The sequence below is a fragment of the Hermetia illucens genome, chromosome 5 (assembly GCF_905115235.1).
Source record: "Hermetia illucens chromosome 5, iHerIll2.2.curated.20191125, whole genome shotgun sequence".
Taxonomy (NCBI): Eukaryota; Metazoa; Arthropoda; class Insecta; order Diptera; family Stratiomyidae; genus Hermetia; species Hermetia illucens.
The window spans coordinates 39,980,921-40,005,584 of NC_051853.1; the positions used below are offsets into that span (position 1 = coordinate 39,980,921).

Below are 24,664 nucleotides of genomic sequence, written 5' to 3' on the forward strand. Positions count from 1 at the left end.
TCAGGCATTGCGGATGAGCGACAATTGCATTGCGCACAACAGTAGTCGACGAGTGCGAGCGTCTCGGAAAGTCATGGGGGGTGCTGAACGACATTTCAATTAACCGTGAACAATGGCACGTAAGTGTGCTTGACGTGCTATACTCCCGTAAGGGTTGAAGGGCAACCTTATTTGAATGTTCTTCGCCATTTTACAAGGTTTCTGAGTGGTTTTTTTTGGACATTGAACTCAGCAAGTCTTTGAAATGCTCAACTAACTCCCTTTTGATATTGTCTGGGTTATAAACAATGCTCCCTTCTTTGTCTTTATAGAGGGCCTTGTATGACTCGTATCCTTTTCTCGAAACCCGGTAAAACAGTAATGACAACTAGTCACGGTTCTATTTGCATGTGCAGAGGCCTCCAATATTGAGATCTATTTGAGGCAGGTCTCTGATTGGTTGTTAGTTGGACAATAGGAAACAGTTTGAATAGATTGAAATGGGGGGAAATGAAATATGACTTGCTTGTAGTTAAGTGTAATTTTTTCATATTCTTTTATTTCTTAATTTTTAAAAGACAATTGACACTAATAAATAGTAATACTATTTCTTTTAAGCTAATGTCTTATAACACAGTCTTATAGTTATTATGCTAGTTTAAGTCAATTCAATAATACGGATTAATTCGATTTGTATAAACTGGATTTGGCGGACTATTAGTTAAAAGATAAATCTGATTAGGTCGTCCGTTGAAGAGGAATTGTCCCTTCAGCTGAGTAACTTCTGAGTCGGTCATGCTTGGTTTAGGTCGACTAGTTGGTCGATGTGGTCTAGCTGGCTGGTATGTAGGCTGATATGTTGGCTGGTACGATGGAATAGCAGGAACGCCGAATTGTGACGGCATGCTAGGAGGCTGAGGAACTGTGTACTGAGGTTGCAGACTGCTTCCAAAGTGGAATATTGAAGTTGGTCGTGCATTCGAAACAAAGTTCAACGGAATGCTGATAAATGGACTAACTGGGACTGGAGCTACTGGGGCGACAGGAGCAACAGGTCGCATTGGCGCAGGCATTGCAGGCATTGGTGGACTTACTGGCGGCATTGGCATCAGAGGGTTGAATGTTGGTGGTTGCGACATATATCCTGATCCGGGAACAAACATGTACGGTGTTGGAGGCAACCGAATGTAGAAAATCGGAGAATCTTGATACTGTGTACGCCTTTTCGAGCCTGGTCGTCTGCTGGCAATATTTGCTCGCGAAGCAATATCCATTTCATAGTCTTCGTCTTCCATGTCATCATATCGATCGTATCCACCGTAGTAAGGGTATGGAATGAATGCTGGTTGCGGTATGGGGTAGAAAGGAGTATTGTAGTTATAGTAGTCCCAGAAATTCAGCATGCGATTTTGTCGTGACGATGGTTGAAGAACAGGGTCCTCGGCAAATGATTCAGGCTGTGTTGACTCATTCTGACTGGTAGATGGTTGGGTGTCCTTTGGAGTCTCTATGGCTTCTTGATGCGAGGAAGTAATGACTAACAATATTACGAATAGAAGTGCGTGCAAAGGGAGTTTCGGAAGCAACATTTTTGAAGAGTAGTTTTCTGAAAATGAATATAATGAAAGGAATTAATATCTCTGTATTTGGGAGGGAAAGTGTTAATGTTTTCGTCCAATCAATAGTCCTTCCTCAATCTTAAGAACAAAAATTATGCAGCAAACTAACAAGTTTTTTAGTGCAAAGAAACCAATCATTGGCATCACCATCGGACTCAGTTTTCAACTTCGGAATTCCTTTCCTATCACTTCCTAGTTCTTTGGGCTGTAGTGAGTCGTTTCTGCTAATCAGCACTATTGAAACGATAATGGGAATTGATTCGATTCATGAAATAGAGGTGTGCCAAGCACAGAAGAGGAAACCAACTGCCTTTGAATTGATATCTTGCAGTTTGTTCTAGCTACATAAAATACGACCTAATATATCATGGCCACCGGTTCAATTACAATGGACATCAGCTTGCATTTTATGACTATTATAACTGGGAGTAATCATAATGGTCTCCATTAAGTCGATGTTAATCGTTCTCCGCTCAAGTGCAGATCTAGGAGTCATAAATAATGATGATTCTTTCTAAAAACAAAGCTTTGGCGTCGGTACATCGTGTGTGAGTATTTGCCCACATAACTCATTGTTGTATCGTACGAGGAACCAGGAAAGGAACTCCAATGTCGATTGTATGATACATGCTCCGGTACCTTGCTGTCCCTCTACCTATGCATGCTCCTCTATATGTCCAACTCCACTCGTTTTGTACTTCAGTTTAGTATGCAAGCATATTGGCGAATTGAACCAACATTGTATCTTCGGGCGGAATGGGGATACTTTTTTTGTCCGGGGCCTCTTTCGCCCTCTGTCCTCATTGACTAGCCGCAAATCCAATTTCCATGTTGTCATATGTGTCTTAAATTGTAGGCTGCATTCATGTGCATGGTGGATTCATCGGCAAATATTGGAGATGGGGACGTGCACAGTGGCATTCAGAACAGTCTATCTGCATAATTTGTTTTAGAGTTACTTAGGGATTCCTTGCATAAGCGAAGCTCTTAGTTAGTTCAACTAGCCACTCTAATAAAAGTCATGAGAGTATTTATGGTAGGAATTAGGCCGACGATGCACTTTGGTGAAACTAAGGAAACGATATCGGACCAATATAACTAGGATTAGAATGATGGAGATTAGCACTAGTTCACATTTCAAGATATGTAAATCCCGATGAGGTAGAATTATCGATGAGTAAGTTTAATGTATCAGACACTTAGTTTCTTCCTTCTTCGGCACGATTCGAAATCTTGTGATGGTTGTAAATTAACTTACTTTGGTGAAACATTTGGTTTAACTGTCTACCTAGAAATTCATAAAAATTAATAACCCACGATCCTTTTAATGCATCCTTTTTACGCTAAACCCGAGATACTTCAGGACGATGGAGATATTCTGCCGAGCCCTGCTCCTCGGAACCGAGCTGCTACAGTCTTTGTGGTTGCAGAGACTCCGGGTAGCACACAGGCCATCCTAACGTGTGCAGATTCGGAGTCTCTGGATACGTTAGCCGTCACCGCGGGCAAAATTAATGAGGTCCACGTGCGACCCATGTTTGATGAGGTGTTGCAATTTCTCACTAAATAAATCAGACTTGTCGGGAGTTCTGGCGACCCCTACCCGAAATGCAGCCCCACGTCACCTCACATTCTACGACCCCTACAACTACCTAGTCGATGACGCCACAACTTCCCTTAGGTCGTCAGGAAAAATTTCTATCTGCTCACCCAGCACTCTTTACGAAGAAGAACTTCCTAAGCACGGGCATTTGCAGACTTCCAGATAGTTGTTGGTCTTCACTACTTCACATGGTCCTTAAATCCAATGGCGAATTTAGACCTTGTGCCGACTATAGACTACTAAATGCTCAGACGATTCCAGACCGTTATCCCATCCCACTCATCTACAATTTTGTGCACTCTATTTCAAACTGCCGTATTTTCCTGACCTTGGACTTTGTCGAGGCATACCATCAAATCACTGTAGCTCTCGAAAACACTTCAAAAACGGCAATATGTACACTTTTCGGACTCTTTGAGTTTACTAGGATGACTTTTGGATTTTGCAACGCGGCGCAAACTGATCAAAGTTCATCCACTCTGTGCTGCGAAACTTGTTCTGGTCGTGTCTTCCTCTGAGTCCGAGCATTTAGAGCACCTGAAGGACATCTAGTTGTTAACATTGAGAAACGCAAATTCTTGCAATAGCAGGTGAGATTCCTCGGCCATCTGATTACCCCTGAAGGCGAGCTTTTTGCGTCCAAAACTGTTAAGGATCTCAGAACTTTCTTGGGCATGCTAAACTTCTATCGTCGGTTCTTGCACAAGGCCGCCCACCATCAATCGACCTTTAACACCTTCTTGTCTAGGCCAAAAATAAAAGACTCCCATCTGATTGTGCGGTTATCGGAGGGTGCCTAGGCAGCTGGTGGATGCTACACTTCTGGCATTCTCTTAGCAAGATGCACTCCTAGCCGTTTTCGTCAATGCCTTAGACATTGTCGTAGGTGCTGCTCTTCACCAAAAAGTGAACCAAGCCTGGCAGCCATTGAGCTTCCCCTCCAAACAGCTCAATCCCGGTCAACGGAACTACACCACCTATGATCGTGAATTACTCGCCGCTTACCTCGCACTTAAATACTTCTGGTATTCCCTTCAAGGCAATCCGTTCACATTGTTCACGGACCATAAGCCATTCATTTTTCCTGTAAAACAAAAGCCAAATAAAGCGTTCCCTCATCAACTTCGGAGCTTGAGCTTCATCAGCCAGTTCCCTTCCGATATTCAACCCGTGTCTGGAAAAGATAACGTGGTTGCTGACACTTTGTCACGTGTTGTAGAGGTCAGGATCCTGCCACCGTCTACTTTCCGGCAATCGCCGATTTGTAGAAGGACGACACAGTTCTTTAAAGTTTGAGGACCAACTCCAAACATACATTCAGGGAGTTTCCTATTTTCAGCTCAACATCCAGTATATACTGCGAAACTCTAGACAAGGATCAAAGCCATATATTCCGAGCGTTTTCAGAAAGGAAGTATTTCACGCCATTTACGATCTAGCGAACCCAGACATTCGGAAAATGAATCGGTTTGTCAACGCGAAGTATTTCCGACCGTCCATGAACAAGGACAATAACTGTTAGACCTGCGAAACCACAAGGCATGTGAGGAAAGAAGTAGGAATGTTTCCTCGGTCCACCAAGCGTTTTCACACAATCCACCTCGAGATCATTGGCCCATTGCAAAACTTGCACGGTTTTAGGTAGTGCTTCACAATCATCGTTAAGTTCACGCGGTAACCTGAGGCAATACCTCTGAAAGATATAACCGCACAATCTTGTGCGGAGGCCCTCTGTCGAGAATGGATTCCACCCTTTGGTGCGCAGGAATGCAGTTTGAGTCCTCCCTTTTCTCAGAGTTGGCCAAACTCTTCGGCTTTAGACGCCACCGGAGAACCGTTTACTACTCACAGTTCATTTGAATACTAGAAGGGTGGCACAGGACGCTGAAGGCCGCTATAATAACCCAAGACGACCCTTCTTGTTCGCGGGTCCTGCCACTCGTTCTTCTTGGCCTCCGAACACCCAATCGAGAATGCTGCAAGTCCCGCGGAGCTGGTATACGGGGAGAACCTGAGACTGCCCAGCGAACATTTTTTCGACAGATCACGCTACCGGTCTGCTGTGTCCGCTCAAGGACGCAATGCCACAACTAAAGCCGCCACCACCACCAAACACCCGAAAACCGTGACTGACGCTCCTCCGAAGCCGCTCCATCAGCCTTAGCAGGGGTATCACTCAAGTATTAAGAAATACCTTTTAACTTCAAGCCAACAAAAATGTCCTTTCACCGGTGACGTTGCCAAAAAGTCATTTCCCACTCCTTGTATGAATGCTTCTGAGCTGCCTTGAGGACATCAACAGGGGGAGGAGGGCTCGGCCGATCTCGTAGGTTACGAACCGCCAAGTTCGTTTAATGAGTGCCCCATATGAGCCAGAGAAATTTTCAGTGACTTAAAACCAGAAGCCAGGGTATGTATTTTGTCCACTAGGTAATGCGATCGCGAAGTTTGTTTGAGTAATTTACAAGTCTGGTGGAAGTCTGTAATGATAGCAACCTTCTCCTCACCCATGCTGAAAGTCATCCTGATAGCCTGAAGGATAGCAAAAAGTTCAGCCGCCAAAAGCGAACTAACTTTCAAGAAAAAGCGTGAGACTTGAGTCCCGTCGGGACCAACCACCGGACAGGCCGAACCATCACGACTGAAGGCAGAATCCGGCGCCAGGACGAGAAAATCTCAATATTTGAGACCATCGGTCAATCTACCATAAGCAGCCGAATCGTGAGGCCTGTCACAAGTTGCTCCCGAATCATAAGACAAGATGACCTGAACCTAAATTCATTGCGAACTACAATGTCAAACAGGCTCCGGAAATACCTATAGATCGAGAACAGGCCATTGTCAGTATCCGGGTTTCGAGCCACCAAATCATAGGTTTTTGGACTCCTGTGGGGATCTGTGAGGCTCCAAAAAAATGCAGTTGCAAAATTAATTAAATTAATCAGCCTGCCGGCCTTCAAGGTTTTCTGGATAATAGAGTTCAAGTGATTTCTGACCGGACAAGTCCTGGTTATTTCCCTGCCTAAGAAGGTGATAGACTTGACATGAGCAAGGGTGTGATTATTAACTTTAATGGGCAAGAGTTTGACTCTGCTTCTCTTCAAGGATATAGATTGGGATTCGGTTATATTGATTGGTAGGTCCAATTTACGAGATTCATCAACATCGACTTGTCTTTGCAGGCAATTGGCGGCAGACAATTGGCCGAACTCCAATTGTCTATGAACGCCAGAATAAGGAAATCGTCCGCATATTTGAAGATTTGAATACTATCAGAACATTTATTATGCAGGGATGCAATATAAACGTTGAAAAATATTGGACCTAAAACGCATCCTTGGGGGATGCCATTGCTAACTTGAATGCTGTCCAGCTCAAGTTGAAGCCGTCCATTGGACATTACCCTTGACACCCATACAACAATTTCAGCGGAAAACGGACCAACCAGCGTATATATTGATAAGGGATGTTGCCTGAACCAGGGGCAGAGACGCGCTTTTGCATGAGCAAAGTGGCAGTAAGCTCTTCTAGAGAGAAAAGCAGAGACACTATGGGGTATCTGAGGATATCAAGAAGAGATGGAGGGGGCTTTACTTCGCAACTAGATAATGAATATATTCTAAACTTTTCCTAGGATCCCCAATTGGGGATCTGTCATTAAGATAGCCACGAAAACTCTTCATAGATTTCCAGAAGGACATAACATATTTTGTCTCTGATAAATCAAACCGAATTTCATGTAAACGGGTGATGTTCTGGACAACACGGTGAACCAGCTCAGTGTTCGAGCCAATCGCGTTGAAGGTCTGCAGCACACGTATAAGTCAGGACCGGAGCATGTTATGTTCCATTGCCTCAGATTCGTGATCGAAAGGGGAGATTAATCGACGCCCTCAACGTAGTTATTGAACCCCATAATTTCATGTAAAGTAAATTGGAGCGCGGTAAACGCAGTAAAAACTGCGATTCAGAAAAAGCTGCTGGAACTAGATCGAGTCCGGAAAGCGCGACGGACGCGTGACTTAATAGGGCTGGTGTATCAGTGAAGAAGTGGGGGTGGTTTCGGTAGGTGCGTCTTACACATTCTAGCAGCGAGGCATCGCCGCGTCTTTTTAAAATTTCCAACCGCATTCTAACAAAAAATAAACTACATGTTCGCAGATGCCACTGAATGTGTAATTCGCTTAAATCCCCACATATTATGTTTGCACAATCTCTTGGTGGACACTTTTTATCATATTTGAGTTCGCGATGCAAGTCTTCGATAGCCATTGCCTTAAGGTTATCAATCGTGTTTCCCGAATGTCGGGCTTCATATTGCGTTCCTTTTGTGATTTTGGCTTAAGCGAACCTTCCTTAACATTTTTTTAGATCCCTGGTTGAAGGTAACCTCAGGTATTCTTGCGTGATCCTTTTCCTCCACAACTGTGATTGTTCTGCTCTTGGAAGAGGTTAAAGCCAATCTAGCCAGTCCTTTTCCTCTCTCATCGGGGAACTGGGAAGAGGAGCCAACCTGCCCATCCTAACACTTATAATTTATAACAACGCAGAACCTTTTGCGGTATGTGAAATCTATTAGAAATCTCTACTGCGGTTGGACTGCTCCACATCTATAGATATCACTCATCACATCCTCCAAAAAGTTCACGTAACGCAGCCATTTTCGAAGTGCCCTTCGCGGAGCTCGTACTCTATTTACATTTTCAGATCTTACCACCCCTCTTTGTTCTTGATATGGACACTGTCGCAAGGGATATTCAACGTCCAGGGCCCTACACACTGCTTTATGCAGATGAAGTTTTCCTAACATCTAATAGCAAAAACGATCTGGAGTAATTTGTCCAAAAATGAATGATCTCCTCATGCAACAGATTGAATTCAAACAAAACTGAATTTTTGACGATCGATTCCCATGAAACACGCACAATCACTTTCAGCGGCAGTGATCTGCTCAGAACTGAGCGATTTAAATACCTCGGGTCAACGCTATCAGCCAATGGAGAACTGTGTTATGAAATTGTTTCACGCATTAATGCAACCTGGATGAAGTGGCGTTCCAAAACTGGTGTTCTTTGTGATCCACGTATTAACGAACGTCTCAAATCTAAAATTTACCGCAATGTCGTCCGTCCTGTTGCTCCCTATGGTTCTGAGCGTTGGCTGACTATAAAAGACAATGAACGGCGTCTTGCGGTAATGGAGACGAAGATGTTGCGTTGGACTAGTGGCGTGACTTGTTTTGATCACATCCGAAATGAGGATATCCGCGATCGTTATCGGGTTGCATCGATCGTGGAAAAATTGCGAGAGGGGCGTCTTGGATAGTATGGTCACGCAATTCGTGGTAATGAGAATTCACTTGTCAAGATTGTTCTGAACATTGAAGTTGATAGTAAACGACCAAAAGACAGGCCGAAACAATGGTGAGTTGATACGCTGGATGGGGATTTAAAAGTTTCGAGATTGCACCCAGATCAGGCATTCGATAGAGCCAAATGGCGAAACCGCGAAAGGCTGAAGAAAAAGAAGCAAGTAACAACGAACTACAGTTTGGTTCCTTAGATTCTTTTCCTACAATAATTTTAAGGGTAGGTTAAAGTTTTTACATTCTCCTCCGTTTGGGGTCAATATTTTGCTCTGTATATTGTCTACTTTATATAAATAACTGAGAAGCGTCTGATAGGATAAATGGTAGCATAAAAAAATATTTGCAAAAATGGGGAGAATTTCCCAGGTTAGGGAAAGAAATGTTTAAGTCTAGATATCATTTCAATTTCACTTTTCCATTTTGGCATAACTAATTTTTGTTGCGCTTTGCTGTGCTCAATTGCTTACCTAGAAGCAATCACCCCTTGGCCCTTACAAACGAACCAAAGCCGCTTTTTCAGCCCCAGAATCTCGTGTTGCACTTGTGCAATTTTCCGATTTTCCGGACAATGGCACTGCTTTTACCCAGACCTCAAAATTGTAGGCGACAACGAAAAACGGTCAGTGGTCACGTTGTAATTGCAGATGGTTAACTGGTAGCTCCCCCAGTTCCATGGCCATATGATAGTGGCGGTGACCAGCAAGCTGCAGCCATTCCATGTTCAACTTGATAATAAGTCTTCTGGGATATTACCAACCACTTGAGCGAATATGGCACTGGCAGTATCATCACCATCATCGCCATCAGTTTACGGTTCACATGCATTTCATACTTTCGCTAGCCATTATTGCTGAGCAAAAATATTGGGAGAAATGATTAAAGCTTAAGTTCATTAGAAATTGTGGGCACGACATCACGCAAGCCAGCACATAAGGAAGCTGCGGTATCTGTGGTGGATAAATGTTTGTTCTATCGGAAGCAACGGAGGTAGAAGAATATGAAATGATTTCAGGCGAAAAGTACCGGAATGATGCTATTTTTTAAATGACCCATAATTAGGGCAAAGATACCTACAAATTATTTTGGAGGTTAGCCTGTGTGTTCTGTAGCAAAGTAGCCGAGGTCGTGCAGCGAAAATTACAAAGCTTTCAATTTGAGACACCTAGTCGAGTGTTTGAGCGCAACCAAGACTAGTTTGGAAATAGCGAATGACCCACTATTCCTAACGTGTTCTTTTCATTCTAGATACTTTTTCCCACGTTCAAGTTGGATACCGCACAATGCATGCACCCCATAAAATTTTATGAACCTGCTTCACCTCAATCTGAATATGATAGCCGGAACAAATTGAGAGTCTACACAAATTATGAGCAGATTTGACTGAAATTAACCATTGTTAGATACAAAACATTTAGTCACTGAATGCATCTCAATTCAAAGTCAACCAATTTCCATATCTGAAATTGATTCGGTTCATTTACATTGACGCGCATTTATCTACATCTTCCGCGGAATTTATTTTAGGTTGAATGTTATCTTCACGTGCTTGAAATCAAAATGCAAAATAAATGCATACATTTTTTAAGAATTCACACCCACTGGGGTGTAAATTTAGACTTTATCTATGAGAATTGTCGTCTGCCACCTTGACCCTGATAAGATTTGCATGGGAAAGATATAAAACGGTCGAACCGCTAGAATGATTGATTTTTGATGATATTTAAATTTTTTTTGCGAACCTTAATAGGTTGATTAATGAGTCTCTGCGCGTTGATGCTAGTCTTCAGAATAGTTATGCGGTTTTTGCATGGCGCTGTGAATATAAGATTCCAAAATGTGGAGCTTGAATTACAAATTGTTTTTTGATTGGAAAAGTGTGGATAAATGAATGAGTTTATCTTGGGAGCTGATTTTGTGAGTTTGGTGCAGAAGTTCTATTCCACAATTTCATCTGTTACGCGAGTCAAAGTAATGAGGTGAAGGGATTACAGCTGATGTTGTCGTCAATTCAGCTTTGAATCTGATAACGACAACCTGCAGAGTTTCCATGAGTTAGAGAGCAACCAGCTGAAGCAAGTCATCCATTTAATCGTGGACAGCGGAAATGATCGAGCTGTTGAAGGGAAGTTATAAACTCCGCCTTTGGCAACAGCATTCAAACGAACGGGAGCACCAGAATGACAGAGTATAGATTAACTAAAAGGAGGCTCCCCAGGGCGATAAATAAAAGCAAAGCTCGCTGCTGACAGGAGTTAAAGAGGTGGATGGAGATTCTTGGGGGCTTGTCCCCTTACGGGCGAACAGATAGACTGCATAGTAATAAGAAAATAAGAAGGCGCCAGCACCTGATGGCAACCCGATGTGTGTTTCACCATTTTGTCCGCTGGACAAATCGGGAAAATACACTTACTGAAGCAATATATGCTATCAGGGACTTGTCTATGTGACAATTCGGTTTTAGAGAAGAGAGAACCACAGTAGAGATGGAGATGGAGATTATCCATGTGGTTTATTGAGTGGAGGCGTATAACAATCGATATAGATAGGTAGTGCCCCGCGCAGCGCTCGATATGAGAAATGTCTCCAATTCTGCAAGGTGCATAGATCTAATAGATACAATAGAAAATGCCTCTTCATATACCCCAACCGAGCTTTGAAACTGGCAGTGAAGTCTAGGCCCGACCTTTTCGCCACACGTGCCTAAAAGAAGGAATATTCCCTGCCCAGTGGCGGCTGCTGTGCCGTGGTGGCGTTGGATGTCAAAAACGCAAAGGGGTGTTGGCTGACATAGGTGCCCCCGGATACTTAGCGAATTTGGTGGAAAACTACCTCTCAGAGAAGACTCTCTGGTACGGGACGGATGAGGGCCCCAACGAGTACATTATCACAGCCAGGGTACCACAGGGATTGGTACTTGGTCCCGTGTTGTGGAATATCATCATCAAATAATGGGGTGCTTGCTCTTCCCATCCCAGAGGGGACTACGATTGTCGGCTTTGCTGATGACCTAGCAGTGGTTGTTGCAGAAGGTGTGGAGGTTTACGCAACGGAAACAGTGAGAGCGGTAAAGTCCTGGCTAGAAAAGGCCGGGCTGACCTTAGCGGTTTTAATAACGAACCGCAGGAAAAATAACACTGTGAAAGTGGAGGTCGGTGGACATACGGTCGTATCAAAGCCGGCTATCAAATACCTGGGGGTAATAATTGACACCAAATTGAGTTTTAGGGAACACCTAGAGTATGCATGCCAAAAGGCAGCCAGTGCCACCACGGCATTTGCAAAAATGTTGCCAAATATTGGTGGACCGAAACATTGCCGGAGGTTGGTGCTAGCTGGAGTGGTGCGCTCCATCCTGCTCTACTCGTCGCCTGTGTGGGCAGAGGTGCTTGCAGAGACGGAAGCAGGTGAACTCGGTTTACCGGCGGATGGCTTTGAGGGTTTGCAGTGCTTTTAGAACCACATCAGATGAGGCAGTATTGGTGGTGGCAGGCATGATCCCGGTTGACATTCTGGCCAAAGAAATGAGTGTCCTGTACAATGCAAGACGTATGGAGGGGCATGCACAGCGTAGAAATGCGGCAAGGTCAGAGTCGCTTGATCTCTGGCAACGCAAATGGGACGAGTCTACGAAAGATCGGTGGACGCACGCTTGAGCGAAAACATGGGGAGACCAACTACCACATTACCCAGTTCCTCACGGGACAAGGTGGTGGCTACAGTCAGTATCTGCACCGCTTTGGGTTGGATGATTCTCCGAACTGTCCCAGATGCGATGGCATACCGGAGGATCCAGAGCATGTGATGTTTCACTGCCCACGATTTGCGATGGAGAGAAGGAGCTTAAACCAGGTGTTGGGCAGGAGCGGGTCCCCGGAGAGCTTGGTTACTGAGATGCTGGAGTCCGAGGAGTAGTGGCTTGCGGTTGGCTCCGCAATCATCCAAATGCAGGAGGAGTTGCTGAAGGAACAAAGAAGGAGGAAAGCTGCCAATAGGAGAAGGATGAGTGCCTAAGAGCAAACCTACCCCGCGAAGTAATACCTCAATGGTGGTTCCGCGGGGCTGGGGCTGGGGGGACCGGGGGTGGTTTTTAGTGGGTGTGAATCCCACACGCGCCCGCTTTTGTTCCGCCGTTCGGGCGGCGGAGCTGCGGCGGACGTGTCTTTCTAAGATTTTCCACCTCCGTGTACGCACATAAAAAAAAAATATGTATATATACCGGGTTAACTCTTGCTTATATTAAAGTATCATGTGAGAGACTTTCCCTTGCTCTATGAGAGCCAAAAGGTCAAAAGCCAAAAAAGGATGCAGAAATCACGTCGAGGGTAGTCCAGAAGTCCATCTTGGAATCAAATTTGTGGAACGCTTTCGACCCTAGACCTCGACATGCCAGAGGAAACTGTGGCGCTTGTTGTCGGACACATTGTTGAACAGGCACTAAACTGACTTGGCACATTGTTGCGTGATCCTTGGTAAAGTACGCAAGCACAAGAGAGATCACTCAAGAGAGGTGTTTGCTTTTTATTAATGGTAACATATACTAAATGAGAGGCAATTTTTTTCGAAAATGAGTGAAGAGGCAGTAGGATTGCGCCGCTCAACGGAAAATTTAGACCGTATCTGAACGAAACGATGGTGAAATCGATATCTACTCACTCAGCTTGCGCAAGATTGGGAAGACACGATTCCGTGGCTTCTTCAATGGGCTGGTGGATGACACCTTTATTTCTTGTGGAAGGTAGGATGAGATTCGTAAAATCTTTATGCAAACACAGGAGAGCTCTCTTTGGACAACATTTTCAGAGAAATGCGTGGACAGATGGAGCAGTATAGCGCATTACGTTCGAGTTCTTTTTTCTCCATGGTGAATGAATTGGATGGCAGCGAGTCTTTTTAACTAACAACTTTCATTCTTTCCACTCCCTTTGATGAAAGGATTTTCAGCGGTCAGTGCTTAAACTCATTTACCCACCCTACCGAAAAGGAGAAACGCAAACTCTGCAGTAAAGGTTCTCGAATATGCGAAAGTCAGGTGAAATCAAAGAATTCGTGGGGGGTGCCAGATGACGACTCTTTTAAAATCAGCTGAGAAAATGAAGCGAACCAAAGTGTGATCGAGGACATTCAATAAACCAGAAGCATAGAAGGCCATCACGTCTATTTAGCCCACCCAGTCGGAAAGGCTCTTCAATATGCTAAAGTTAGGTGAAGTTGAAGAAATTCTGGAGAGAGGTCGCCAAATGTTGACTCTTATGTAAACAACTAAAAAATATAGAACACCTTCGAGAGGGGAATCTTGAGAAGAATATTCGAAGTGACCCTGAAGTCTATAAAAGTGCCAATGGATAAGTCATTTTCTTTACGTTAAATATATTCAAATACCTAAACGAGAAACTAATGGAAAAACTTTAAACGCGTTGGACAGGTTCAGTCTTTGAGGACCCGTGCACTTGTGGGTGCAATTGACTTTTGTTACCAAGCTACAAAATCGTATCCTTGTGCCGCGTTGATTTCTGCACTAACGAACCATTTTCAATCCAAATCACATCTAGGGATTGCAAGAATTATGTGTACGCCAATCTTCAGCAAAAATTGATTTTTCAGTTTCCGAAGCAAAAATTGAGACAGTCATTTGATAGATTGCTCAGTTATTTCTAATCAAAGGTTAGGTGGCCGTTCAAACTTTACTGCAGAGGGATTTGTTATCATGACTGGATGTCGAATATCAGTCGACTCAATTGTCACTGGTTACCTGAGTCAAAATCAGGATAATAATCTCGGGTGAACGCAATGCTGATCACATTGCCTCCTACAGTATACTGTAGTGAACCATTACGGTCTTGAATGAAGTACTCTACCCCACTTCAAGGCCCTGATCCAATATGAATGATTGTGTGAACGATTATTATTAATGGTTAGCTTAAGATAGCAGCAAAGACTCTGGCCTCTCAAATCAAGTTCATTGCATACCGTACTCTGAAATGCCTTTTCAGCCGGCTTTCTGCTTACGATGTACGGAGGCTTTTATAAATCTAATCTCTGAAATTTAAGGATTGACTTTCCGAGGTATCTTCGTTCGGAGGGTTGAGGAAAATGAGCAGTTGTGACAGTCTCCCTTTGTAGTCATTTTGACTATATATAACCGATATTACCACCCGAATTTTTTCAATTGATTATTGCGACGTCACTCTTCAGAGTATCCTCACTGCTCCGACCCAATCTGCCATCTTTCATATTTCTATGTTAGTAGACAATTTTCTGAGGGAACGGACTTATTCCATTATCTGGTTTTTCGAAGACTCTGACCCGTCTGAGTCCAGTTTTTGTGTGATTTCTTAAGCTAGTAGTTCACAGTTGTGCGTCTCCTCAACGTATTCCTATTCGGTGAGGTTAGAGTTAATTGTTAATTTGGCAGACTTACACTAATAACAGGTAAGCGTTTCTAGCTCGAATAGTTGCTTTAAAAGTGACTATTAAGTATTATTTACAGCTGATATTGCTAAGCCAAACTTGTTTTCATGGTCGGCCCTTGGGTCTGCCCTAGGTTGTAACAAATCACATTAGCTTCCACATAGTCTTTTTTAAGGTTTTGTTGAAAACAAAATCTGATGAAATCGGTTCACTATTTGTCTGTCTAACTGTCAGTCACACAACTTTTCTCAGTAATCATTAAACCTAGTGACATGAAATTTGGTGGAAGGATGGTAACTATAAACGCTGACGCATGCAGTGAATTACATCATTCTGTGTTCAAGGGGGCATAAAATTTTAGTTTTGAAGCAGTGAGTATGGGGGTCGTAAAAGGCTCACGATTAAAATGCCATTTCTAAACCACCTACCGTAAAAGATTGGAAAAAATCATGATGATTCCTCTACATGACATCTAGTCCCCGAACTACTTTCCACACCGATATCTGCTCAAATGGAGCTAATAATAGCACATTAATTCATTTCTAAAATTTATTGCAAACTCCCCTTGGCTTCATCGTAGACCCGTAAAATTGCATTAATAAAGGCTTTAATACGAAGCAGCATACTGGAAAGTTCAGTGTTAATCCCACTATTACTAATAAAGGTTACAGTGGGTCAAAGTTGTTTCGTTTGCATCAAATTGGTACTCACTAAGGGATAAAATGTCAGTACCACATCAAATTTAATGTCGGACATGTTCAACGTGTATACACTACATGTTAAATGATACCATCACGAATCCAAATTTCATACCTTAAGCGCCGAGCTCCCGGTTTCCGACTTGTTTTAATATTGCATCGGCATTATTAGAGTACGTACAGATAACATTGGACATAGTTTTCGCTGTGGAATTACTATGGATTGGTCCTTTACGCTCAATCGAGGATCGAACACTTCCTGGCAAATTGCTCTCCACTTTCAGTCTCAGATCTAATCTAAACTAGAAGATTGCTTGCTGACTTTCCGGCTTCAAAAAAAGTCTGGTCACAATCTGCTTCAAGCAGGGAGTACAATCGAGCCTTGATATCCTTCGAACGAGTTGCCAGTTTGCCTGCTGAATCCTAAGCAATATTTACTATAGGAGCCGATTGGGCTTCTCTACGGATTCGCGGCATGCTTGTTGGTCTTGTGCTACTCGTATCATTCTTTAATATTTTTGTATCTATCTGTGCATCACTCATTTGTGAAATACGTTTCTAGCCTTCTAGAGGCGATTCTTTTTCCCATTTTATTGTGTTCCCCTGGTGAGGTTAAATTCTGGAGAGATAGACAAATTGTCCCTATTGCAGTCGTGATACTGTGTCTAGTGGCAGCTTCTTTTCTCGTCTGTGTCATAGCTTCGATTCTGTTTTATTTTGACGTATGGAAAGGGTTGTTACCCAAGCTCTGATGTGAACCCAAGAGAGCATTTACTTTTCGAGCGAAAGGCGTTACTTCATTTTCGCACATTCAGTACTTCGGGAACCGGTTTGTTCCCTATTTCGCTAAAGAGAAGGGAAGGAAATCCCAATCCCACGATCAGGCGACCTAACAAGGGCCCATATTTTCAGATGAACAAACTATCAGGTATGGCATAGACAAACGAAAATTCCTAAAAAAGTCAAAGCCCTATTGAAGCAAAAATCAAATACAAAATCAACAAGGAGGGATTCGAAAAATCTACAAAATGTTGAAAGTGGTGAACATAAAATTCGGCCAAGAAATGGTGATGATTAACGAGCTCATTGAAAAACCGATGTATTACTTGCAAGCCGGCCCAAAGTTAATGCTGACGCTATATGCACAAATATGAAATTAGACAGAACTTACTGTCCGACTCAATAGAGAGGCTCTGCGTTGGACTAAAATTTCAGAGGTTATTCAAGCTGTGAACCGCGAATATCTCATTGACAAAATTTAGATATCTTTCCACAATTCACAAAAGAGGGGAAGATTAGCAGTGATTTAGAGAATTAGCCATTCCACACAAAAGTTCACGTTAGGGCTCGAAAAGGATGTTTTGAGACTTCGCCTACAAACTGGTAAACAGATGGTGAAAAATCACTTCTATGCGGGCCAGTGAAGGAATTGCTAACTCGTCTGACGAATTGATGGAAAATTATAAAGAAATGACCTTGTATTCCTCCTACGGAGTTTTGTAGGATTCTATTCCCTGTGGTCTCTTTAAAAGTATTGGCAAGAATTTTCCATATCAAGTTTTATCAGAAAACCGTGCTTCTATTTCGGAAAGGCTACCTCTATTGTAGCCAACATAATCCAAAATATTCAATATAAGTGCCCTAAGGATTCGATTGTAAGCGGTCTTTATTACTCATTCTTATGTCTTTATTTTTGAGGCCAGTTTTGAGTTATGGATTCCCCGTCCCATACGACCAAAGTGGCTAAATACGATGGTTGGTGGTTCGATTCCTTTCCTTAAATTAACTGTAATTTTTCATAGTATGAGTTTTCTTCGCGTTTTTGCATGGATCCTAAACTGTTAAACAGGTAGCTCCTCCTTCTTTTCAAACCATTTCGATTTTGTATACAAGTTCGGGAACTTCTTACTCCCTTCGTCAGTCCTTAGCTATTCAATTGTAAAGAAATGGAAGCTGCAATGGTTGGTGGTAAAAGCTACTTTCCACTATAAGCCAGATTTTCATTTGAACCAAGCCCAATGTGGGTAAGACTACTATGAGCCAAGTTAAACTCCAGTTTGGTGTCCTGTTCATTATAAATGCATCTTCTCATGGTTTTTCATAAATTGGTAAGTGCCATGTCATCTGACTCCTCCTCATCAAAATGAGATCAATGTGACGCTAGTATGTGGGAAACTGTGAACAGTGGGATCATTCCTTCCGTAAAAAAATTCAAAATACTAATTTCAGCCAAAAATCATGGCATCCGTGTTTTGAGACCATAAAAGCATAATTTTGATTTAATATTAAGCACTGTGGAACACCATCAACGCAGCAGGACACTGGGAGACCCTAAAAAATTGAAAAGGGCGTGACAGGATAAAAGCAAGCTTATGTTGACAAACGAAGTCAGCATGCTACACGATAATTACAGATCTCACACCGCAAACGGCATGAAGCAGCTCGTGCACTCTTTTGGCTCGGACACTTTGAATCACCAGTATGCAAGCACTCAATATTTCAAGCACCCTCTCTTCATTTATGTATGTCTAGTACACCGACCTTAAGTAGGACTCAAGTAAATCGAAAAATGAAAGAATGAAAAAAAATCCTAAAGTGAACATTAAAAGACAGATAATAGCAGAAAAGTATATTACCAGGAGAATTATCTGAATGGGAACTTTTGGTTTTTAGCCAAAAAATCATTGAAACACCTACCTACCCAAGCAGATTGGTAACTAAAATTGTAGTCGCTAAAATAATTGCAGTGACCACCTGCTAGAGTATAAAAACCTTCTGAATTGGTCTGAAGTGGCCAAATACCGAAGACAAATAGTAAGTACGCAGGATCCTGATAAAGAATCAGTAATAAGAAATCAACAAGATTGCAGAGAACTTGGAGATTGGAATTATCGACGCGCGGGGTAGATTGGATCGTATGTCGATCAAATAAGAGGTCGTTTTAGATAAATGCAACGAGCGAATAACAGAACGATTGATTGGTTAAGGGCAAGCGACTGTCTTTGGAATCTTGCATGTATTTGGAAGAAGTATAGCTGGCAAGGAAGGGGAGCCTAAACTGATTGAGCTACACAGTAACAGCTGCGGCCACGAAGCCTTTTAACTAGTTGCCCAGGAGTCACCTTCACATGGCGTTGGTGAACAGGAAATTCGCCACCCAGAAACTAACGTGTTTAACCACTTACTGGGGCCGTTTTTAATAAACGACCTACGGTTCAAGATACCCTAGTCTCAAGTCCGTGGCGTCTTGTTAAATTAGCGTCCGTGTTCTTAAAAATATGGAAACAGTTTATCCCCAATCAGTTCAGTCCACCATCAAGTAGATGTCGACTCAGGATCGAATCAACAGTGAGATGAGCGAATTAATTGCAGAGAAACGTAGAGCTCGCAAACTGTAGCAAAGAAACCACACAACGGGTTCGTTCTGCACAGGATAAGGCAGACCTGTTTGCGAAGCATCGAGAAAGTACCTTCCAGCCTCTATATATACAGGCGTATACATGCTTAACCCCAGTCGTAAAAGTGGAGCATTACCCAATACGCCGTGTAAAACTAAATGAGCTGAGAACAGAAATTAAAGCAAATGTGCCTCCTAAAAATGCTCCTGGCTATGAAATTATTATAGGGAAAATACTAAAAGAATTTCCAGAAAAGGGTCTAGTTAAATTATTAATATAATAATAATAATCGTTGTCGCAACAATCCATATTGGATCAGGGCCTTAAAGTTAGTTAAATTATTACAAATAATTAATGCAGTTTTCAGATCAAAATATGTCTCTCGACAATGGAAAGTGGCAGAATTTATAATGGTTCCCAAACCAGGGCAGGAGCCAAGTAGAGTCGAATCGTATCGACTAATATCGCCATTCCTTACGACAGCCAAGCTGTTTGAAAGGTTTCTCCTTAAGAGATTGAAGCAAATAATTGTGGATCGAAATCTAATACCAGCTCTCTAATTCGATTTCCGCGAAAGGCACTTCACAATACAACAGGAGCACAAGATGATGAATTCGATCGAACATGCAATGGAAAAAAGGACCCCTCGGAAGAATTTTTTGATATCTCAAAGTCATATGCATCAGAGCGCCTATTCAGAGGGAAATACGAAGCAATCTACTCTGAACTGAAAAAAACTGCAGCAGATGTACCGTAGGGCAGTGTCTTGGCCCCAACACTGTTTTTCCTGTATACCAATGATATACCTTGCTGTGAAGAAGCCAAAATAGCGACATTTGCGGACGACACTGCTATCCTTACCACGGGTAAAACTACGGAAGAAGCAAAAATAAAGTTACAAACAGCTATTGACAATATTGTAGAATGGACCAAGAAATGGAAAATAAAACGTACGCAAATACATTAATTTTACAAAAGAAAATGACGATCCAGCTAAAGTCATTATAAACGCACAAGTTTTGCGACAGGTAAGTGAGGACAAATATTTAGGTATGACATTCGATGCTAAGCGCAGCTGGAAAAGATACATACTAAGAAAGAAGGACGAGCTAAATGTCAGATACAGGCAGATGTACTGGCTATTGAGGAGAAATTCTCATCCGGCCATCGACAACAAGCTCCTAATTTATATGCAGGTCTTAAGGAGCTGTGCCGAAGAATCAAGCCTGAAGTTAATACAAACGTTCCAAAATGAAATGCTTAGAAGGATAGTAGACGCCCTTTGGTACATTCATAATGAGGATCATAAGGATTTGAAAATATAGTTGATTAGTGAAGTGATCAAAGACTAAGCAATTAAACAAGAATGCCGTATACCGAGTAAGGACACGGGAATGCGCGGAAACTTATCACGAACTCCGTTGAGCGGAGAAGCAGCTACATAGACGGAAAGAGGAAGCCTGGGAGAATCAACAGGTCTGTGAACTCGAAAATTACAGCAACCGCACCGGCGTGCAAGTTTTACCAACAAGTCAGCAGGATGAAGCCGCACACAATTCGATGCTCATCCTGTCTAGACGAAGAACCTGATTTCCGGCAAAATGGGCATATTAGGGCGGTGGGTTGAGTATTTAGATGAATTACTTAACAGCTAGAACATCGGCGTGTTGGAGGTCCCGCCAACTGAAGACGACGGACAAATACTGCCACCACCACCAAGTATAGAAGAAATAGTCCGTGCAATTCATCGGCTTAAAAATCATAAGTCGCCAGGAGCCGATGAAATTACAGCCGAATTAGTTAAATATGGAGGCGACCATTTACACCAAGTAGTTCACCAGCTTGCGCTCAAGGTGTGGGACAGCGAATCAATGCCTCACGACTGGTATTATCTGTCTAATACATAAATAGGGATATATCACGCAGTGCAGCAATTATAGGGGTATCATCTTGCTGAGTACCATCTATAAGATATTCCACGCTATCTTGCTAGGTCGGATAGCCCCATACGCCGACAATATCATTGGCCCATACCAAAGTGGTTTCACTCCAGGTAAATCAGCAACAGATCAGATTCTCTGTGGCAAGCGAATATGGTGGAATATGGACATCAGTTACACCATCTCTTCATCGACTTTAAAGTCGCCTATGATAGCATAGCCAAGTTAAAACTGACTAGGCTGGCCTTAACCAATATGCAAGGCCAGATGAAAGCAGCAGGATCACTCTCAAGACCATTCGATATCAACAACGGTCTAAGACAAGGGGATGCCCTGTCATGCATCCTCTTTAACCTGGCACTGGAAAAAGTGATCTGAGATGCTGAGGTAAATGCAAGGGGTACGATCCTCCTCCTCATATATTGTTCGGAGACTTGGGTTGGGAAAATTGCGAACTCTTGGCCGCGTTTGAGAGAAGAATCCTCCGAATGGCCCCTACATGAGGATGGATGATTCCGTAGCCTTATGTACGACGAAATCTATGAGCGGTACCATGACCGTCAGGTTGTGGATAAAATCCAGCTCAATAGGTTGCGGTGGGCGGGTCGTGTAAATCGTGTAAATCTATAAGGGCAATATTCATGGTAGAAAAAGAACACGAGGCAGATCCTGCCTGAGATGGAACGATGGCAAAGGCCAGGACGCCAGTGTCTCTTCTTGGGTTTACTTGAAGATCTTTGCGCTGCCCTAAAACAAATTGTTACTTATAATTTGAAGGTGCAAATATAATGAATTTTGGTCTCCTCCACACTAGAAGCAAAGCATTGCATAAATTTTGTTGTAAAAGTAAAGGATTCCCCTTGGAAGCGCCGCATATTTGACCCAGCTCTATCCATCTATAATATACACAGGAAGAAGTCCCACTGTTTTCGTCAGAAACCACAACTAAATCCACTAAACAAGTATTCAGAAAGGGAAATTTCATGGATGAAAAATGCTATCATTCGAGTTTTCACATCATTTACCGGCCAACTATCCAAATCATGTCTATGTAAATTAATTCGACAAGCATGAATGGATGCATTATTCCAATAATCCGAAATCAAGTATCTTTCGTGCAACTAAACGCGTGCTACCGAAAAATGGCTTTCGCTTCTGGTTCTCACATCTTCCACGGAGTTCGGATGGGCAGAGGGAAAATGTTATCAGATGTAAGTTCCATTGTCTTTAATTCGGTATTCATAAGAGGAGGAGCACTATCCGCGGAACCGTTAAGACAATCAAATGAAGTTGTTTGGCTTTCATCGGGTTGCAATGAAGATATTATTCTAAGTTGGTTAGCCGGTATGGTAAATCCCAGGCTATTTACATTGCTAACTTGTTAAATTTCTTGATTTGATGGTCAATTAAAATGGAAAGTGTGGCAATTAGAGCAAACATGTTGCAAATGTAGGCCTTAGTGAAAATTATTCTTAAGCGTGTATCTATGATTTGTGCTGGGTCGGTTGCAGTATTTGTGCCAGGAACTCTTTGACCTATGAAAATCCACTTTGCGATTTCGCTGCTCATAGAAGATACAATTAAGAAGCGGAGAACGTAAGTTAAAAAGATTGTGGCCAAATGTAATTAGCCAAGAAGCGAGTGCAGGTATCCAGATACATTTTTCAGTAAGCTTTATCCTTAGTTGGGGAATGCAAATTATCCCACATTGGTATGCATTTTGAGAACATCAAGCACTGCATCTACCCCACTAACCAAGCAAATTCTTGGGAAATATGCATACTCAGCAAAATATGCCAGGAGTGGTCCTTGTCGGGATCGAAAATGATCCTGTTTGTAATTGCATAGGGTTTGTTGCTTCCTCCTTCGTATGTTATTTTTGAGATTTGAACAATAAGGATCAATAGATTTTTCACAGAAGATTCCTTGTGATTCCTTTAAGGAAGTCATTGCCCCTGAAGAATCGTTCTGCACTTGGACCCTCAGCGAAGCCAATAACTCAGTCTCACTCAATCAGTTACGAACTACGATCAATATCCATTTACCTGCGTAATACAAACTATGTCACAAAACCGCTAATGTTATCCTCTCGAAATCTTAAAATTGCATAGACACTGTGTTTGCACTACTAATGGACAAGCCAGGTTACTTCAGCACTAACTCGAGTGTTTGGCTGGATCGTGCCTATTCCGCGACGTTAACTGCTGAGCGATTCACCAGAAATGCTGACATTGACCGACAACGACTCACTGACCGACTGCCAAAAACAATATCTAATAACTTTTCAAAAAAATGTATGTTATTCGGTAAAGATGGAATTGGACGAGACTAATCCGCGTTGACGAACTAAGATACAATGATCGTCTTAAAGTGCAGCCAAGTCCATTATATACGATAATCAGAATCACCTGTTTGTAAGTTGCTTCGTTACAAGATCAGTTCAGAGGCAGCGCCAGTTAGTGGAGTATGTAAGTGAATCTAAATCTATGGCAGATGGCGAAAAGCAGAGGAGAAAAAACCGAAAAGAATGAATGGAATTGTAAGATCGTGTAGATCGTGTACAAAATATGCGAGCGTAACATACTGCCAAAGAGTGGCTTTTGCGGTTGCAGTGCTTCGGGGGTACATATCGGCATATGTAAGACGCCGAGGCACTTGCAACGGAAAGACCCTCACCTCTGCTCTGGCGCTTTGGATCCTAACATATATCTGGGTTCAATGCTGTGTGGGATCTTTTGCTATTCGCGTCATCAGATTATACAACGGAATATTACAATCGCCGAGAGTACGTGAATCAAATGCTTAAGTTGCTGGTAAATGTTGGATTTATGTTGTCGGCAGTTAGTACTGGGAACTGGAAATAAAAATCGGTAGCGAACCAAAAATTGCACGTCGTCAATGATTCGGCGAATTTATGGCTGCAGCATAGGTTGGGGGCCGTTTCGAAGATCACGGTCAAGATTTTCGCGAAAAAGGTTACTGATCTTGGGGAAGATATTGTCAACCAGTTGCATTTGACAAATTTTGATGAAAGGTTGGATGTGTATGAAATGTTTGATAGTTTTGATGGTAGATAGTGTGATAAGGACAAACAATTCATTATTATGGGAAGAGAAAGTCGGAAATGCTCAATGTCTTCTTTTTAAGGAATACTTCTCTTACAATGAAGAAGATATTGTAAGCGTTTTGAAATCAATCTTACTTTCCAAAAGTATCTATTATCTGCGAAGAGTACTGTACGGTGTGCAACATCCTTTGATCCGGTCCTAAGATTCGATGAAACATGATCTCCAACATTGATATCTAAACATTTTTTAGATATTTTGACACTCATAGCAAAGAAAGGTCAGAACATACATGGAGAGTTAAAAAAAGGAAGTATTTTTGATGGATTTTTGAAAAATTTAGATTGCATCTCAGAAAAGTATTCATTAAGAAAATATGATTAAGCGGCGCTAAGTATATTGGATGTAGTGATGCTTGGACTCTTTGAAACTGACAAGATAAAAAGAGGGTTACTTGGAAAAGTGCATTAGAACTTGAGTGGGAACTTGACTGGGTACACCAAATCCAGAAGAAAACGGATTTAAAAATATAACAAGGGATATTTTTAGCTGTCCTAAAGTGCACCTTCGCAGTCTTGCATAAGCA

The 24,664-nt window shown here is 42.3% G+C and overlaps 1 protein-coding gene across 1 annotated transcript; it reads right to left on the bottom strand.

The window, feature by feature from the left end:
- Window positions 1-505: 505 nt before the first annotated feature.
- On the bottom strand, window positions 506-23,358 carry LOC119657438 (adhesive plaque matrix protein-like). Its single transcript, XM_038064344.1, has 2 exons — window positions 23,059-23,358; window positions 506-1,585 (listed from the first exon to the last, which is right to left on the bottom strand). Exon 2 carries the CDS (start codon window positions 1,566-1,568, stop codon window positions 648-650), a length of 921 nt encoding a protein of 306 aa, XP_037920272.1. The 5' UTR covers window positions 1,569-1,585; window positions 23,059-23,358; the 3' UTR covers window positions 506-647.
- Between the last annotated feature and the right edge of the window lie 1,306 nt (window positions 23,359-24,664).

Coding starts and splice junctions, on each gene's coding strand:
- LOC119657438 (XM_038064344.1), bottom strand. CDS start 1,568: ATGTTGCTTCCGAAACTCCCTTTGCACGCACTTCTATTCGTAATATTG.